This window comes from Pyrgilauda ruficollis, unplaced genomic scaffold (genome assembly GCF_017590135.1).
Source record: "Pyrgilauda ruficollis isolate IOZ18807 unplaced genomic scaffold, ASM1759013v1 scaffold177, whole genome shotgun sequence".
Classification (NCBI taxonomy): domain Eukaryota; kingdom Metazoa; phylum Chordata; class Aves; order Passeriformes; family Passeridae; genus Pyrgilauda; species Pyrgilauda ruficollis.
Window position 1 is genome coordinate 672,847 of NW_024516653.1, and position 18,929 is coordinate 691,775.

The 18,929-nt window shown below is 40.8% G+C and overlaps 1 protein-coding gene across 1 annotated transcript; it reads right to left on the minus strand.

Moving 5' to 3' along the window:
* Positions 1 to 940: 940 nt before the first annotated feature.
* Positions 941 to 10,415, minus strand: PHAX (phosphorylated adaptor for RNA export). The gene is made up of 5 exons (XM_041464262.1): positions 10,295 to 10,415; positions 7,660 to 8,279; positions 5,806 to 5,926; positions 3,925 to 4,008; positions 941 to 2,850 (listed from the first exon to the last, which is right to left on the minus strand). Exons 1-5 carry the CDS (start codon positions 10,388 to 10,390, stop codon positions 2,581 to 2,583), a joined length of 1,191 nt encoding a protein of 396 aa, XP_041320196.1. The 5' UTR covers positions 10,391 to 10,415; the 3' UTR covers positions 941 to 2,580.
* Between the last annotated feature and the right edge of the window lie 8,514 nt (positions 10,416 to 18,929).

Below are 18,929 nucleotides of genomic sequence, written 5' to 3' on the forward strand. Positions count from 1 at the left end.
CTGGGGTAGTTTATGGGATGGAGGGTAATGTTTGTACCAGCAGTACAGTCTTTATTTCCAGCAAAAATAATGCCTCAACCATACCTGCTCATCAGAGAAACCTGAAGAGCTCAAACCCCAACCCGTGTTGCTTGCATTTTTGTCTGCAGAAGATCAGCTACCAAAATCTACATAGATCTGCCCCTAGACAAGAGACAGGCAGGGCTGCTCCCTGTGCAGGGATCAGCCCAGGAAGACTGGAGGTTTAATTAGGAGCTGAGAGAGAAAACTTCAGTCTCAACTGCAGCACCACACAGAAACTGGTGCTGCTTAATGCAACCTGTTTGATGCCAAACACAAGATTGCTGGTGGAGCAAGCCTGAAGACTTGGCTACTCATCATTCTGATTTTTGGCTGTTGGAAGGACTCCACTGAAAGCCAGGGAAAACAGACAACAGCCACGAGGTAAGAAAAGGTCTCTTGGACACTGGGAGGAAACTGAAGCGTGGAATCTGCTGAGTTGGAAGCTCCTGGCCCCAACAATCCCACCCTGTGCCTGACCAGAGCAGTGTCCAAACACTCCCTGAACTCTGTCAGGTTTGGTGTTGTTACCACCGCCCTGGGAAATCTGTTCCAGTGCCCAAACACCCTCTGGGGGAAGAACCTTTTCCTGATACCCAATCTAAACCTGAAAACCCTGACCCCGCTTCAGGCTTCAGGTCCTGTCACTGGTCAGCAGAGTGAAGAGTGAAAAGATCAGTGCCTGCCCCTCTTCTTCCCCTCCTGAGGATTTTGAAGACCCCAATGAATCTCCCCTCAGTCTCCTCCAGCTGAACAGACCCTCAAAGTGCCCTCAGCCCCTAGACCCCCCTGCAGACCCCTCCCTATCCTCACTGCCCTCTCCAGCTGCTTAATGCCCATATCACCCTTTTGTTAAAGACAACACTTTACACACCATTTCAGTACCCCTTGCCTGGGAAATCAACATTAGAAATATTAACATTAAAAAAATACACAGTGCAAATTACATAACGATAAAAAAGTTGCTTAAACCAACGTTACAATTTGCTGATTCTATCCAGAAGAGAGTTAAGACATATCCCCAAGCAGTTCCCAAAACCAGGATGAAATGGTATAGTCCCAAAACAATTAAACAGCACAAAATTCTGTTTCCTTTACAGAAGTTATCAGTTTACTCTGACCGTCACTGGTTAGGAAAATTAATGAAAAAATAAGAAATTTTGTTATTTCAGCACGAGCAACTACTACCAGCAAAGGCATGCTGCACATCTGATTAACCTTTTAACAATTCGGAGCTCTGACATGTGAACAGATAAAAAGCAGAAAAGTCAAAACCCAGGTTTAGTAAGGCAGGTAATGGAATGTGTTGTTATGTAAGAAATGTTTCTTCAAATGCTGCAATCCTTTAAATGCCTGTTCTTAGCAGTACTGAATTGTTCAATTTCATAAACAGATTATGTGTTTTAGTGACGCACTTTCCTTCTGAAACTCAAGAACTAAAAGGTGAGCAAAATTTATGGGCAAAAGTTGGGCTGAATAGTGTCTACTCACAAAAAAAAAAGCCAAAACTCAGTAGTGACAAAATACTTTAGACACAGATATCAGTGTTGCACATGTTCTTCAGCTATATTAAAAACAATATTCAACAAAAAAACTGTTTTCGGCCGAACTAACAAACTACGCAACAGTTTCCTGCATCAAGTAAATAACAAAAAAAATATCCCCTGCAAGAGTCAGCACAGAAAAACTCCCGATCTTCTGCAAGCTGCACATTATCTCACTGCACACAGGAGGAGGAAAGAAACAAGAACTGCGAGGTAAAGGGTTTATATCTGCATGTACAGTCTACAGACCCTTGAAGGGAACACAGCTCAGTAAAATCTCACTACTCTGAAGGTGTTCAGTTATATTTGTCTGCAAACAAAAAGATCCATGGAAGTTAGGTGTGTGTCTAATCATGGAAAATGTTTAGACAGAACAGATAGGAAGCTCAAGTCACCACTGGAATACAAAGATTGAAAATACTGCAGAAATATGAAGCATACATTGCTCAATACTGCTTATTTACAAGGTTGTTATTCAAAGGTCACTGACCACTAAAATTATTTCACAAACCAATCTCTTTTTACAGGTCTTAATCCTATAAATACTGTTTTTGTCAATACACTGCCACATTAAGAATATATGATCATTTATATCAAGACTAAAATTATTCTGTTTTTTCTGTTCATCTGTAGTAAAGAGCATTGCTCATCTGATGACTTTGTGAACTTCAGCAAATTAAATGAGAAGTATTTGGTTAAAACATAGCCTTAACTCCTAAACCTAACATGTGACTAAAAACACTTCCTAAGGTGACGCAGGGCTCTTATCTAGAAAAATCTTAACAGGTTCTGAGGACTCAGCAAACAAGTAACAGGACAATTAAAAGTCTTTCATGCTGTTAAATTTAGCTAAGAATTACCTCCTGTTCTTCAGCATCAAGTATTCCCCATGCTTTGAAAACTAGAAGCCACGGGATTACAAGAAAGGCTCATTTAACATGTTTTTATAGAGACTCTGTATCAAGAGCATTAGTAACTAAAAGATCTCCAAATCATGGGCATTATCAATTTCAATAGTATCCTCAGGTTCCATCTTTGCCTCGTGGTGCCCTTCCTGCAGGTCATCCAGGGAAGCCAGAGCCTCGTTTGTGTCACTGGCAAAAGTCTCACGAGATGCATCATCATATTCCTGCAGGTTGAGCCCCTTGATGGCCTTTTTCATCTTCTTCCCCAGAACTTGTAGCCTCCTCTTCTTGGCAGCTTTTTTGTTTTCATACTCCTTCTGGTTTTCCAGATAGAATATTTCCTTGAAAGAAAACAAGTAAACAACAAAAAGTTTTTGCACATTCATTTTACTGGTATTTCCTAAAAAAAAAAAAAAAAAAAAAAAAAAAAAAAAAAAAAAAAAAAAAAAAAAGAAAAAAAAAAAAAAAGTGAAGTAATAAAAAGAAAATACTACAAATACTGGTCAATATTTAAGTAAGCTACTTGTTATTGAGAGCAGAAGTGTGAGAAAAGACTGCACTTAAGAAAAAGGGGTACAACAGAAAATTTACTTTCTAATAGTGTAAAGTGATCAGCCTTGCAACTTTTAATTTTTTTTTCTGACCACTGCAAGCTATGAAAGGATGTCAGGATTTTATTTTCCTGTCTCTTTTTTTTTTCTTCAAACAATCTCAATGTTGACATAAAGTTGACTTTTTTCTCAATTCCCAGTACCAGACCCTAGAAAGGTTTACAAAATTACCTGTAGTCACCTGCAAGCAAAATAAAAACTCTAACAAAAACTTTTTTAATAAAGTAGCATATGCCACCAAAAAAAAAAAAAAGTTGGTATTTTCTTCACTAAGTTAAAAGATCTCAGAGAAATAATATTTACAAGCTTACAGAACTGATTTAAAGAGCAGCACAGATGAACCCAATGAGCAATTCATCAACTGATTTAATGAGAAATTCTGCCTGGGGCCACAGCTGGAGGACAAAAATATTCTGCTGGGAGGCCTGCATTCAATCCATGCACAATGACACAAAGCTCCAAGGGGAGAAACACAATGTGGGCAACTTTGCTGTAAAGAATACAAATACACAAATCAGGAAAATCTAACATTTACCTCTGCCAGAGTCTACAACCTCATCTTCCTCAACAGGTTTTTGTGACTGGCAACATGCAAAAGTGAGTCCTTTCTGCTTAGAGTTAATGGCAATTCAACAATTTTTGAGTAGGTTTTTTATCTTTTGCCTGTCTTTGGAATGTGAAAGCCTGGTTTCAATGGAATACACAGTTACATTTGTTAGAAGTTAGAGAGTTCCAGTTGTGACATTTCTAGTAGGAAGAAAAAACCCAAACGAGAATGTGCATTTGAATTCCTGACATTTTTACCTTGATTTTTTCTTCTTTGATGCTCGGTGTGTTCTTCAGCAGGTTTAAATAAACACCCCCAGGTGTTCTTCTCCTGGTGCCATTCTTAATAGGGAGAGAGGAAATTAGGGATAGCATGCTTAATGCTAAGTGTTGACAAAAACACAGCCTCTAAGGCAACACTCAGTGCTGAGACAGAATGAAGCCAATTTAAGTTCTGGCGTGTCAAATACCACATGAAAATAACCTTGGCTGTGTCTCATTTGTGACTGAATTAGTCATATGAAGGTCAACAATCAGCCTGCTAAATCTGGACAGGAAAATAATGAAGTTACAAAAAAACTCGCTTAGAACATAATGTTAAATTGTTAAAACCACACACTAAACCTGATTTTGGTAGTGAAAAAACAAAGTACAAATAATATTCTAACTACTCTCACAGCTATTTGCAACAAGTTATGCACTAGGTTAAACACTCAGAGCATTCCTAACACATAAGACCAGTAAAATGTCTAAAACAAATCTAATAAAATTATATTCATCCCAGGGTTTTTTTATAATTGTGCTCAGAAATGCTACAACTTGTCTGTGTTATCTACAGGATTTTGCATTTCTGTTGAAGGCATAGCAAACACAACCTGTACTTTAAAATTCCTCCCCACCAGATGTTTGGCCCAGAAGTTTTCAGTGCAGCAACAGCAGTGCATAGAATGGGCTCAGCTTTGAAACCTCTGTAAATTACATGAGCTAATTATCACAATATTATTCAATTAAAATTTGAAGTATAAAACACTGCTTTTACTCCAGTAAAAACTGGATGACACTGGTGCAAAATGTGATACTTTCCTGCTAAATAAAGTACTCTATAATCTAAAAATTCCAAGAAGAGGGATGGTCAGGTTTTAAGTAGGTTCTTGAAACAGCACATGTGAACGTATTTTTATCACCTGCATTTCATGGTGCCTTTTGTGATCTGCCTTCTTTCAAAGAGTGTACTCTGATCTGCTCCCAAAGCACCCTGTGCCACCAGCAGCTGTGTCCCTTCCTCTCCCTGTTAAACACTTTTTCATTGCACTTTCAAGACAACAGAATGCTTCTAACACAACCAGCTAGCTGGAATTTGTTGCCTTTTCTTTTTTGAAGGAGGGGGTCATTGTTTTGTTTTTTATTTATTTGTGGTTTTTTTTTTTTTTTTTTAATTGTGTTCCCCTACTTGTTTTTTGCATCCTCTCTACTTCCAAGTGATGGAGCTTAAAAACTGCAATCAAGTGAAAGTAATTCCTCATTCTCACCTGCTTTTTCCTCACCCACAGCTTTTCTTACCCACTGTGTTTTTTGCACTGAGGCTCATTATTTAGAAGAAAAATAACAGGCCAAAAATGTACAACCTAACCAAGGAGTACAGGGTTTTCAAACAGAAATCAGTGCTCAGTTTTGCTCTGCTGATTCACAAGCCAGTGGTTCCTTAATAAAGCTAACAGTTTTCCTTTTGGGAGTTACTCTCCAAATGGGATGTTGGAAGTGCTGGTTTTTACTCCAAACCTGAGAATCCTTCATCCTCAAAGATGAGGGGAAGATTCCAAGGAGAGCAACAGCAACAGACACAGCATTATCCCTGCAAATCGGACACCAGTCTCAGCACATGAACCTGGGTAATTTCCAGGTTCATTCACCTTATTCTTTGCTCAAATCCTGGAAGGTTATACAGATTATTTTTTCAGGGGTTACACAGATTTTCTTTGATGTTTATTAGGGGAGTTTCATGGCAAGGGACGGTCATAAAACTCCAGGAAAACATGTCCAGCACAAGAGACTTGGAACAGCACTGTGAAAATTCTACAAGTGAAGAGCTGTGTTGCCCTCCCTGAGCCTGGCAAACCCACAGGGTGACATTTTCCTTACCACGATGAACAGTCCACCATTCTGTTCTACTTCAGCTGTTTCCATCAGCAGCTCGATGGCTTTTCTCTTCCCAATTATCTTCACTACTCGAGCAATTAAGTCCTTCTTTGGTTCACAAAGTCTGACAGAGAGGGGAAAAAAAGAAGAGGCACATTTGTTGTCAGGATAATTCCTGGAGTATAACTGACTGTGGAACTTCCACAATGAGTAATTCATTTTGTGCTGAAGAGTCTATGCGCTCAAATGTGTTTAAATGGTTTACTGCATCAGATTTCAAAATACTGAGCTTCTGAAGCATGTTTTTTCCCTGAAGCATGCGTTTTTAAAACTTGTTTCAATGAAAATGCCTTGAGTGGTTATTTTTCTTCTATTGATGTGTGAAATATCAAACCAAATACGAAACTGCAAAGACCAGCACAGACCTCTGAAATGGAAGTATAAAAGCTTCTTGTGCATTTAACAGTTAAAATTAACTTTTTACAGTTAAATCAGCAACTGGAGAAAACAGGAAGTATAAAAGCTCCCCTGTATCATGTGCCATTTCAGTCAAACCTACATAACAAAGAAGAATCAGTTTATTGACTAATCTACGATAATCTATAAAAAGCAAACAAAACAACAAAAAAATGACACTACAACCAGAACCCTACTGATACAGCTCAGTGCTACTGCTACTACAATTAGAATTGTAGCTCTATACAACAAAAAGTAGTTTATTGCAAGAAATACGCTTTAACTTTTCAAATTAAGAAATGAGGAACTACCCAGAACTATTAACAGCATTAATAACTAATTGCTGTAGTATTACCAGATTCTGAAGTAATACCACATGTATAAAAGCAACTATGACCAATAAAGAAGTTTTATTTAAATGTCAAGCTAAGTGTCAGTAAATATTCTAAGCCTTGTTTCCCATTTAACAAAATTTTCTTCCCTTGCACCACTAAAAGAGGAGCGTGGCAGTTTAACTCCATCCAGAACACTGCACTGTCCAAGTTATCTACAGTTTCAAAGGTTTAGAACAGACTTTTGTGGTGACCACAGCATGTGTGCACTAGTGTCAAACTTGAAACAACCATTGAGTATTTCCTCAAAAATGCCACTACTAAATCTGTATAATGACAAGCAGTATTTTTCCTTGCCCTGTTCCAAGATAACAAACTCCGCTAGTGGCTCTGTAAATAAAAATATAAAAATTTGAAGAAACAGGCAGTATTATTTGGATGTTTCTACAAGATCACCAGCCACAGTGATGCATTTTTATCCCAGGATTTTGGAAATGCTTTTTGTGATCTTTATGCCTGGAGAAGGCTGACCTAGAACAGAGTCTAGACCGAGTTAAAGAATAAAGTAGGGATTTATTAGAAGGCCTCAACAGATCTATCTTGGGCAGCACAAGAGCCCAGCCAGGGCTACATCCCAGGTGAACCCAAAATGGTCACAAAAATGGATGACCAGTCACAGGGTCTCTCACTTTTGTAAGCTCTGCTCCATCTGCATATTGGAGTTAATTGTCCAGTAACAGTTCCAGCCCATGCAGTCGCATCCTTCTTGTTTTTCTCCTTCATTCCACTGTTGTTTATGCTCTTGGGCATGAAATTTGGATCATCTGTCCTTGGTCCCCAGCTAGAGAAGGAATTGTTTTGTCTCCCTACTCTGTAAAGAGAGCTCACCATGCCCTAATATGCAGCTCAGAAGTACACACTAAAGCAGTACAGAATGTAAAAAATACAACAGCTAAAACCCAAGGCATAAATGTGGTGTGACACCTTATTTAGCAGCAGGGGAGCTTCCCTCCCACTTCTTTCTAGCAACCACCAGTACTTAGTGAAGATGCACCGTAATTTAACTCACCGATAAGCAATTTCATCTGCCACTTTTTCCTCTGAATCTTCCTCAGTTATCTCATACCTTCCCTTGTATTTCATCTCCTGCCTTTCCCCCAGTCTGTCTTTCACGGGCCGCTTCCGTTTGAGGAAGCCCTGCCCGTTTTCCTCCTCTGCTGGCAACGTCTTCTTGTCATCGTGCATGTATTCATCCAGCTCCTTATCCAAAGTCTCTGCCTCCTTCTGCTGGGCTTCCTTCATCAGCTTTTTAGCCAGCAGGTAGTTGTAAGTCTCAGACTGCCTGCTCCTGTCAATTGAACCGTCCATGCCCAGAATCCCAAGCTCGGTCGCCACCGCATCCTGGTTCTGCTCCTGGAGCACGGCGCCCCAGATGTTGTTGACCTTCTTCCCGCGCAGAGCAGTCTGTTTTTGGTGGCTCTGGCTGAGCTGGAAGGGCTCAGGTTTGGCAGGGGGGAAGTTGAAGCATTTCTGCCTCTTTCGCTTCCACAGGCAGCTGTCGTCGTCGGAGTCGGAGCCGCTCTCCTCGCTGGAGTCCAGGCTCTTGGTGGTCCTGTAAGGAACACTGGGAGCACAGGATGAGAGGCTGCTCTGGAAGGGCCTGCACGAATCACTGCCAGCGTGCAGCTTCTGCAATTAAAAAGCGAATTTAAACCCATTACTCATAAAAATCAGAAGAGCTATCAAATCGTCAGTTAGCTAAAATATGTAATTCTGACCCTTGTGGCCATGCAGACCTCCATGAGCATCTCTTGGGCCACAGCACAGGAGCATCCTTTGAAACTCCTGCCTTTTGAGTGCACGGGCATGAAATAGAGCATGGCTGACACAGAAACACGTCAGGGGCCGCTCTTCTCCTTGAGGCAAACTTTGCTGAGCAAAATTTATTACAGAACTGGAAAAGTGGTGAATATGTGCAAACTGGACAAAGATGCAAGATGCACAGCAGGCTCTAAGAACAGTAAAATACCAGAACAGCACAGCAACCTACCAACCTACCAGGGCTTTGTCTAATGTCAGAGAAGTTAATAATCTCTCTGGAGTTTTAAATCAGAAGACAAAATGACCAAAAATAAAACCCAAAACCAAACCCACAACACTGGGACAGTTCTCAGACTAAGAGTGTTCTGTGATCATGCACATGACCAACTTGGGGACAGCAGAACCTTTACAAAACCACCCATTTTTCCTCCTTTAAACCAACAAGACACCATGGATTAACTGTCTTATGAATTAGAACAAACACCCTCCACCAAAAAATCATTCCACTAATATACAAATACTCAAAAAATGCTTTTACTGCTAATTCCAGTTATTCCCTGACTGATTCCTTATCATAAAGTTATATGCTGTCCCATTATCTTTCAAAATAAGATCTCTTCCTTCACTTTCAAGTGAAATGGAAATTCTTTCTTTAGTCTTACTGTTTTCATCAACACGGTGCCGTTTCTTATTTCTCCAAGCAGGAAAATGGAAGTATTCGACTTACCACGTTATGAAATACAAACTTTTCACTTCAAGTGTAATGCAAAAAGCCCAAACCCAGCATAAATAAAAAAAGACTGAACACTTCTTGCACTTCATTTCTCCGAAAGATATCGTTAAGATCAAAACAACTGGAGAAAATAAAATTTGTTACACATACAGTGTCACACACTGATCTTTGAAATCTGTCTGTACACTGCCATGAATACCTCATACTCTCAGTACAAATTCCTCACTGAGTAAATTCCTCATATCCTCTGACAATCACAGACTGGTTTGGGTTGGGAGGGACCCCAAAGCCCCTCCATTGCCACCCCAGCCATGGCAGGGACAACTCCCACTGTCCCAGGCTGCTCCAGCCCCAGTGTCCAGCCTGGCCTTGGGCACTGCCAGGGATCCAGGGGCAGCCCCAGCTGCTCTGGGCACCCTGTGCCAGGGCCTGCCCACCCTGCCAGGGAACAATTCCCCATTCCCAAGCTCCCAGCCAGCCCTGCCCTCTGGCACTGGGAGCCATTCCCTGTGTGCTGTCCCTGCAGGCCTTGGCAATTGTCTGTGTCCATCTTTCCTGCAGCCCCTTCGGGCCCTGCAAGGCCACCCTGAGCTCAGCCCAAAGCTTCTCCTGCCCAGCTGAGCCATGGCAGCTGTGCCAGCCTTTCCTGCCGGCAGAGCTGCTCCATCCTCTGCCCATCCTGGAGCCTCCTCTGGCCTGGCTGCAGCAGCTCCAGCTCCTTCCTGGAGCCGGGGACTTCGGGCTGCTGGCCGAGGGGACACAGAGAGACACGGGGACAGCGCTGGCATCTCTAGCCAGGCACGGAGAGACGCGGGCGAGCCGCGGTGTGCAGGGGCTGGCAGCTGGCAGCCCTCAGGGCTCTCTCCGAGGTCCCCCGGCCGCTCGCCCTCACGGTCGCCGCTGTCCCCATTGTTCCCGCGCGCGCCACGCGCCCGGCGCGGCAGCGGCTCCGCGGGGAGGCCCCGGCGGTACCGGGACAGCCACCAACGCAGGGACAGCCAAGCCAGCAGCCCCGGGAGAAGCCCCGGCCCAGGAACGAGCGCCTCACGCCGGTAAAACCCCCTCAGGCGCGGCCTCCGCGGCCTTCCCGTCCCGCAAGCCCTGTCCTGGCGCTCCTCAGCCCGGCGCTCCGGCCGCTGCCCACCCTCACCTGTCCGGGGGAGCCGACGCCGGGCATGTCCGAGTCGGAGCCGGACAGCTCGCCGTCCTCCACGTCGCCGTCCATGCCCCGCGGCTCCTGCGCCATGTCCCGGCGGAAGGGCGGAGCGCGGTGGCGGGGCGGGACAGCGCGTCCGTCCGGGGCGGGAGCGCTGAGGGGCCGGCCCGGCCGCGGCTCCTCCTTGCCGGCTCCTGCCCTGTGGAAGTACCTCGTAGTAGAAGGAAGCAGGGCTTTATGGGCCTTACAGCGGCTGGTGTGGCTCTGGGATGCTCGGCACAAGCCTTGCGGGGTGTGGGATGCCTTAAGACGAGTGTTGTTTGCGGTGGAGTCTCGGTGTGCTTTCAAGCCGGATCAAAAAAAAAGTGCATTCTCGTCAGTGGCACAGGCAACAGATCCATCCCCTAGTCAGGGATATCAAGGAATTGATAAGCTTTAAGGGTGTAGTAGATAAAGGCATGGAGAAGACAAGGCTATGACGGAATTAATTAATGCGTGTAAATGTCTCCAAGGCAGTTCCTGAGGGGATTCTGCCAGACTGTTCAGTGGTGCCCAGTGCGGAGCAATAAACTAAACCACAACAGGAGGAATAGATTTGTTCCGTGGAGGGGCAGAGCACTGGAATGGCTTCCCAGGAAGGTTGTGGAGTATCCCTGTCTGGAAGCATCCCAAACCCACCTGGATGTGTTCCTGTGTCACCTGGTGACCCAGCCTGGGCAGGGGGCTGGACTGGATGAGCTCCAGAGATCCCTTCCAGCCCAAATCATTCTGTGGTTCTGTATTAGAAAAACAAAGAGCACTTAGCATCCCCCACTCAAGGACATCTGGGAACTAAGAAGCTTTAAGCTGATGGTATTATTGCACGGTAATACCAGTGCTCAAGGTATTATTAATTACTGGTTGAGAAAACCAAAAACAACAAAAACAAATCCAAGCAGATGCCTCATAATTCTTCAGCACATACCAGCTGCTGGATAGGTACATTTTAACAAAAATAGAACAGCACAGTCGATAAATCACTCCTACTGGAAACATCTTGACTCCAGGAAAACAAACATAACTGTGATTTTCCTGAGAAGAGTTACATCACAGCAAGGCATTTATGGTCTTGGTGATGTGGCCCTGAACACCCAATACATTTAAGAGGTGCAGTTTTTTACTCCCAGTATTAACAGGTTCATGCATGAACACTGTTTTTCCTTTATGTATTTTAGATTGTCTTACCCGAGGACTGCAAACCATCAGTGCCTCATTCAAAATCCCTGTTGTGGTCTTACTGGATTTTCAGTGCTTGGACACTTAACTGCAATTATAATCACTGGAAGCTACTTATCAATTAGCCATCCTCATTATCAGGTATCCAGTCAGGCCTTTGAAAACCCTACTTGACATTTTTCTGCACCTTTGGATGGCGACTTTACTTAAAAATTTCGCTCCTGGACTTAAATTTCCTATTGTCTTGACTTAGAAAAGGCACAAAGCTGAAGAAAGAACAGGAACAGTTAAAGCTCCTTCCCTGTTTGGTCCCTCAGGACAGTCATGTTGCAGTGCTTCAGAATTATTAAAGAAACCCAGTGAGAATGAGATAAATTACAGTGTGCTTCTTTCTGTGCTGTTCTCACCTCATTTCCCATTACGTTTAATGATGCATAGCACTGGTCACATCCTGTTCTGCCAAAAAGCTGATTTTCATCTTCCTTGCAATTAAATCATCTCTGTGGGATTTCACTGGGTTACAGGGAGTTCCTGGGTTGAAGGTAAGGGGAACTGTGGAACAGGGAAAATGTAATCCTCCAGTAACTCACATGAAGGAGTTCTCTATGTCAGCATGACCTGTACCTGGCACTGAGCAAAAACCACAAAAAAGCCACCACAACTTCTAGTTTAATTTCAGAAGAATAATTCATTTAGGCACTTCTTAAAATATCCAGAAGCAGGCCCAGTAAGATATATCAGATAATAGTAGAATTTACTAAAAAAAAAAAAAAAAAAAAAAAAAAAAAAAAAAAAAAAAGAATTTTTTCAAACCAAAAAAAAAAAAAAAAAAGCCAGTTGATTCACAACCCCGTATCTGGATTTCCTAAATGAATATTCTGTATTGAGACATGTATTCTCATCTGCATCTTTAATGCAGGCTCAGCTGTAAAGAAGATTTTGTGTTCTCACTTCAGGCATAGTAGGGATGGTAGGAAAGACCTTGGGAGAGGACAGAGAAATTCTTGGTTAAACACTAATTTCAGTCATGGTCTCCTTGCTGCCATTTTTGCACATCTTCAGTTTTCCCCTTACCAAAACCAACTAAGCTGACAGAGAAAGCTTAAAAACCACCCTTTGATTAAGCACATCACCTTCAAAATATCACCTCCAAAAATCATATAATCTATTGTAGCATATTATCATATAATAATTAGACTCAAAAATCAGATAATCAAGTGGTTTATGCCTGCAGCTGCTCTCTGTTGTGTTACTGCAGTTCTGTGTGACTGGAGCCTCATCACTGTAGCTCCAGATACGGCTCAGAAGATCCATCTCTGATTGTAGAAGCTTTATTATGAGAAGACAGAGTCCTGCTGAGTTTGTAGCAAAGTCATTTCATATCTATGGAAACAAAATGTGCTGTATTTTTAAAACCAAGCTGAATAAATTGTGGGAAATTACTCCCTCCCTGCTCCGGTGGATGATTCCATACTTCTTGCAGCTGTGACTTAGTTCCTCGTGACAATACCAGTTTACCATTTACTGGCTGCACAGATAGGGTGCCCAAATTTCAGAAAACATCACCTAATTTTTTTGTGAAATCCATTCTGGTTTTCCTGCCCTGATGGGCAAGTCAAACAGATGGAGAATATTTATTTCAAGGTGTATGTTTAATTAAAGAAACCGAGGTCGTCATGGCTTCTTCACCTCATCACAAACTGAATTCACAAAAGAAATGACTCTTAACTCCTCCAGGATTTGTTGTTTTTTTTGGGGTTTTTTTTTTTTTTTTTTAAGGAACCCAGTTGGTGGTGATAAAGCTAAACAATCTGCTCAGCAGCACGTTATGTCCCAAGCCCAACAGGATGTTCACTTGGAAAGGGCATTATTCAGGAATGCTTGTGCTCCTTAGGAGGGAGTTAAACCTGGAGGAGGGATGCAGCAGCCTGATGATTTTCATCTGTGCTTCCACTGGATGGAAGATAGGTTTAGGTTACCTGAGAAAAATGCAGAAACTTTTCAGATAATCACAGTTCTGTGTCATAAGTGTTCATCCTCCCACTCTGACTCCAGCACGCAAATACCTGTTTTTAAAAGCCGTGAATTCCTGAGATGTGGGCGGCGTGCCAGGGTGTTAACATCCTCAGTGTGGCTTTGAAACAGAACAGCAAAAATGTTCTCAGTGCTGTCTTTTGCAATAGGATTTCATCAATTAAATATTTCTTGGTTTATGCAGCTAATCAAAACACTTTAAAAAAATGCACAAACCTACAAATATCAGTAACAAATACCTGAGTTAAGAGAAGGTTTGTACAATACCAGTCAGTGAAAATTAAACCCTTCTAATGCATTTGTAATATGTAATTGTGAAATCCCAGTGAAAATTTAATCCTTTAAAGTGGTCATAAACTGAGGGAGATGAAAATGCACACAGGCACAAGGAGTACATGTGAAGCCATCTCTTGGGTTTTCATAAGGAGAGTTTTGAGGTTTTAGGTACAGAGGGGTAGAGGTGTTTGAATGTGGAGTGGCTTTTTGGTATGTGTGTTGGGAGTCTTTTAACTTTTTTTTGGGAGAGAGGAGATCTTTTGTTGTTGCTGTTTATGTTTGTGGGTTTTTGTTTAGTTGGGTTTTTAAAATTTTTTTTTGTTTGTTTCTGACTAGCCTACTCTGTTGCAATTAATTTGCAGGGAATTTAATTAATTCCACCAAGTCAAGCCTGTTTTAGTTGTAAAGTAGAAAAATAATCTCTCTATCTTAATTTTTTTCTATTTTCCTCACCTGTCCTTCCTGTGGAAGTGATAGAACACTTGGGAGCCAACAAAGGTGAACCCACCCCAGAAATTAGACTCAGTCCTAATCTCACTTAGAACTCTTACTTAAATCAGCCATAGGCAGATTTTATATTTGCATTCAATATTTTCTTTGTAGCACATCTTTTATTATTATTCACAGCATTGCTGTCCTTTGTGACCCAAAGGCTGCATAAAAAAGAGTTTAATTGAAAAGTTTTATGAAAGGAGTTCCAGAAAAATGTTTTCACTTCAATGTGCTCTCATAAGTAAGTGTTTGGTTTCAGTAAAGAGTTAGTAAAGGTTAATTGCTAACTGATAAAAATATGTGAGCAGGAAGGCAAAATGAGCCTCGTCACTCTATCAAAGAGTTTCATAGGCATTAATACAATCATTGTAGCATGTTAAAAAAAACGGATTAAACCTTTGCACTTGGAAATAGACAATTATTAACTCATTAAACAGAACTTGTAACAATGCTCGCTAAGGCTGAGTCATTTATCAATAGCACAGATGTGCCACATTTAGATGAAAGAGATCCAACAAGAAACCAATTGTTAAGTGCCAAAATATTTAAATTTTTTCCAGTGCATTCCAGTAACTGTAAAACAATTAAGTGAACCTGAAAATGTTGGAGGTTTTTGTTATGTTTTGTGTCAGTTGCTCCCGAAGTAAATACTGGATATTAAATACTTGGATTTCTGGTGCTTCACATTTAGGAGTATTTCAGACTGTCCAAGCCACCAAGTCTGATCTAAGTTAGAAGATGACACTGGGCTGTAACATTCAGGGAGATAACAGAGCTCCTCCATGGATTTGCAGTTGTGAAAATGTATTTTCACACATATATTGCATCCAGTTATTCCATGATGAGGTGAGTCTCTGAGAAGAACTTGTAGTTGATATTTGTATCCCTCTGGAACAGAAAAATGAATCATGAAGGTAAAATGTTACATCCCTTGAAAGAAAACTGTAATATCCCTTATTTTTTATTCCAGTGCAATTAGAGAATGAATGCATGCGTTTAAATTTTTCACTAAAATGTATTTTTATGAAAAAAATGGTCTGCTGAGGTTTTGTCACTGAGAAATAGCAATTCCACAGCTCATATTACTGTGCATGTACAAAAAACTTAACTGCTGTAGATTGTAAGATCTTGAAGTAAGGATTTTAGGGACAATGAAAAGTTTGTAGACTTCTGTTCTCTTTCAACACTTTCCCCCCCCCCCCCCCCCCCCCCCCCAAAAGAATGTATTCTCATTGAAAGGGGGAAAGAAAAAGGAAGTTTTTATTGATTTTCCGGCTATACGTCTTACTTTATACTGGAATATTTATTTTAATAATAATGATGATAATAAATAATAATGAAAATAATAATAATGATGATGAAAATAAGGATGAAAATGATTATGATAATAATGGTATAGTACTACAATTTTTTTCTAATTAATTGAGATTAATTCTAATTATTATATATTGACCCAAACAGAATTAGTTTCTCCATCCTAGCCATGAACAATAAAATCTACTTATTGTATATTCACTAACAAAACCAGCCTGGTTGGTCAGAACTATACAGAAGGGAAAGTTTTGTTATCTCTATTAAACCATTATTCCCATTATTGAGATCTCCATGCAGACTTTTTTTGTTACACCAGCAGGGGCTAATTGTGCACTCACTGCTGCTCTGATGTAAAAGGAAACAACAGCAAAAGGTGATTTTGCAATGCATACAAACAAATAAGTAAATAAGTTAATATCTGTTATATCCTCCACCTGTTTCCATCCTAGCCTGGGATGAGTTCTAAGGTAAAAACATTTTGAGGAAATCACGTCTGCAGTTGTTCTCCTCCCCTCCTTTCATCTCCCTGGCAGCTTGGGGTGAAGGGCAGTTCCTGTGCAAGGCCTGCTGTACAGAATGCCACGTTCCAGGGCTGTAAAAAGGAAAAAAAAAAAAGCAGTTTTTTTCATGTCAGGGTCTTGGATCTCTCAAGCATTAAGTGTGCTCACAGGAGCAAATGTTGCTTGGCCTTGGAATGAGGACATCAAGAGCTCTGGTAAATGAGCTGCCACTTTTACAGGCACAGCAGTATGATTTCCTCAAAGGTATGAGTGGGAAATAACATTTCCAGTGTCAAGCAGGGTAATGTCCTTACATGAACTGCAGAGCCATCCAGAGCTTGATTATCAGAATATAAATATTTCTGTTTGGTTATTGGAAAGAAGGAAAGATTGTGCTGCTCCCTTTAATAATATCTTCCTAAGTTTTTGCTATGTCTGTCAGAGACTGCAGAGAGAGAGGAGGCAGCTGAGTGACAAGTCTGAAACAAAGAGTTTTAAATCTCACAGCAAAGAGCTGTTAGATGAACATTCCTAATAAAATTTTTGAGTTAAAATTGGGAATTTATTCACTGTAGACATTTTCAGAAACCCAATAATTTTCAGGCATTTATAAGCAGTAAAACATGCAAGATTTTTCACAGACACTACCAAAGGTCTGCCTGTTGTATTGCATCATGGCATAAGTGTTTTGTTTCTTTTAATCACTACCAGAAGATCTCATCTATCTTTGTTTAATGGATACCCCAAGTTTTATCCAGGTAAACAGTAAATTTGTTGTCCTGCCTGGACCATTACCATTAATTAAGTTTTCTGTGGTATACAAACCCATGAAGTGGTTCCCCTATTGCACCTGCAATGTATAAATCAAGTTTTCTGGGGTGCATAAGCCTTCAACTCCTTAACTCTCTCAAGATACTTGTCCCCTTCTATGACATCTAATTAATCTCTGGTTATATGATAATTATTAAAACATTCTTTAGTGAATTTTGTTCTTCAGCTGTTGATTGAGTTCTAAGGGGTATGGGTCCTTGGAGTTCCTTTCTGCAGGTGCAGTGAGGTAATTTGTCAGGGTTTTTTACTTTCAGCAACACAGATCTGAATCAAAACCAGCTAAAATCACAATCAAACATTTCTTAACTAATTAGACATAGATATTTCCTTTAAAAAAAAAAATCACCAAACTCCTGGCTAACTAAGATATAACTTGCTCTGTAGTCAGGTTAATTTTTGCACTGCTTTTCCACCATCTCTGTTTTACACAGCAATTGAGCAGTCCAGCACTCTTTCCTATGCCTACCTGATATGTTTATGCAGCTTGAAAATAAGTATACAACCTGCTCATAAGGTTTGAGTAGCTGCAATGAGAAAACACTTTTAGTCTCAAATTCCCTAAATAAATACATTTAGTGTTTAGTGTTTTCTACCTTATTTTGTTTGCTTCAGGACAAAGAATGAAAGAGAGTGGGAGGATGTACATTTTGGCACTGATCTAAGGGGGTGAAATGCATAGTTCAGATCTGGATAAGACAAGAATAGCCACTGAGTACTTAATTCCCAGGATACTTCCCTTAGGTAAAACACAAAAGGATTTGTAGGAGATGTTTATGAAAATGTTTCAACCAAAATTGCTCGTGACAACTGATCCAGAGTTATGGAAGTTGTACCTGAAAAAAATACAGCTGTACCTTCCACATTTTTCCAGAAAGTTTCCAGTATTGATAAAGCAAATCTCCAAACTAAGTGCAGAAGTCTGTGTTCAAATATCCCCTTATAGCAATGGGTATGTCAAATGGGTGATTTATTTTTAAATTTTAGCATTCTAGTCAAACCACGGCAAGCAAATTACTGCAAATCCATGCCTCCTGATTCCATTAATTTCCGACTTTGCAAGTGAAATGTATCACTTCAACTCCCAAGGCTTTCAGGACACAGCCTGTGTGTAGTTCCCAGGTTTCCCTGCAAAGCAGAGAATTTCTGTGATCTCATTGTATGCAAAAACCTTCTTGGTTTGACAGCAGCATTTGGCCCAGGGGCTTCCACACAGGATTTTACACAGCCATCCCACACAGAAAGGCAGAACACACACATCCTGTGTCCTCTGGAATGTCTGCATGTGCAACAGAACTTTAAAAGGATTTTTTTTTGAGAAATTCAGACATTTTATCTCGCTGCAGGTTTTGTGTGTATGTATGAAGTGGTGGGTGAACTGAAATCAAGTAACAGAATACAGTGTGACATAAACACACAGCTTTTAGCTAGATTTATCTCTGCTATTTATAAACAATATAATAAAAAGATACCAGTTCATAAATAGAACATTTTTTATAACACAGGGTTTTTTAAATTTGTTTGTTCCCAGTTTTCACATGAATTCCAAGATCCTAAGTTATTATCCATTTGAAAGGAATTCCCAGAAAAATGCACTTTTCTTTATATTACTCTTCCTTGCAGCAGAACTTTGGGCCTTAGCACCACTCAAAGCCAAGTTTCATCAGTCTTAGGTTAGAATAGCACGCCTGAAGTTTGCCAATAATAAACACACAAAGTTCCCAGTAGTGAGTAAACAAAACATGTAAACAGAAATGCTGGGCTGGTGCTCATTTGCTCAATACAGTGAATGGCTGGCAAAATAAGCTCCCACTTCTGCACTTTTCAGAATTATTTTATCTTTAGAGAAAATATATAAATCTAAAGCATTTTTGGTCAGTAAAAAATATCACTCACTTCTGTTATTAATAGGACTACTCACAGAGCTGAAGTTTGGATGCCTTTCTGGCACTTTTCAATCTTTACACTGA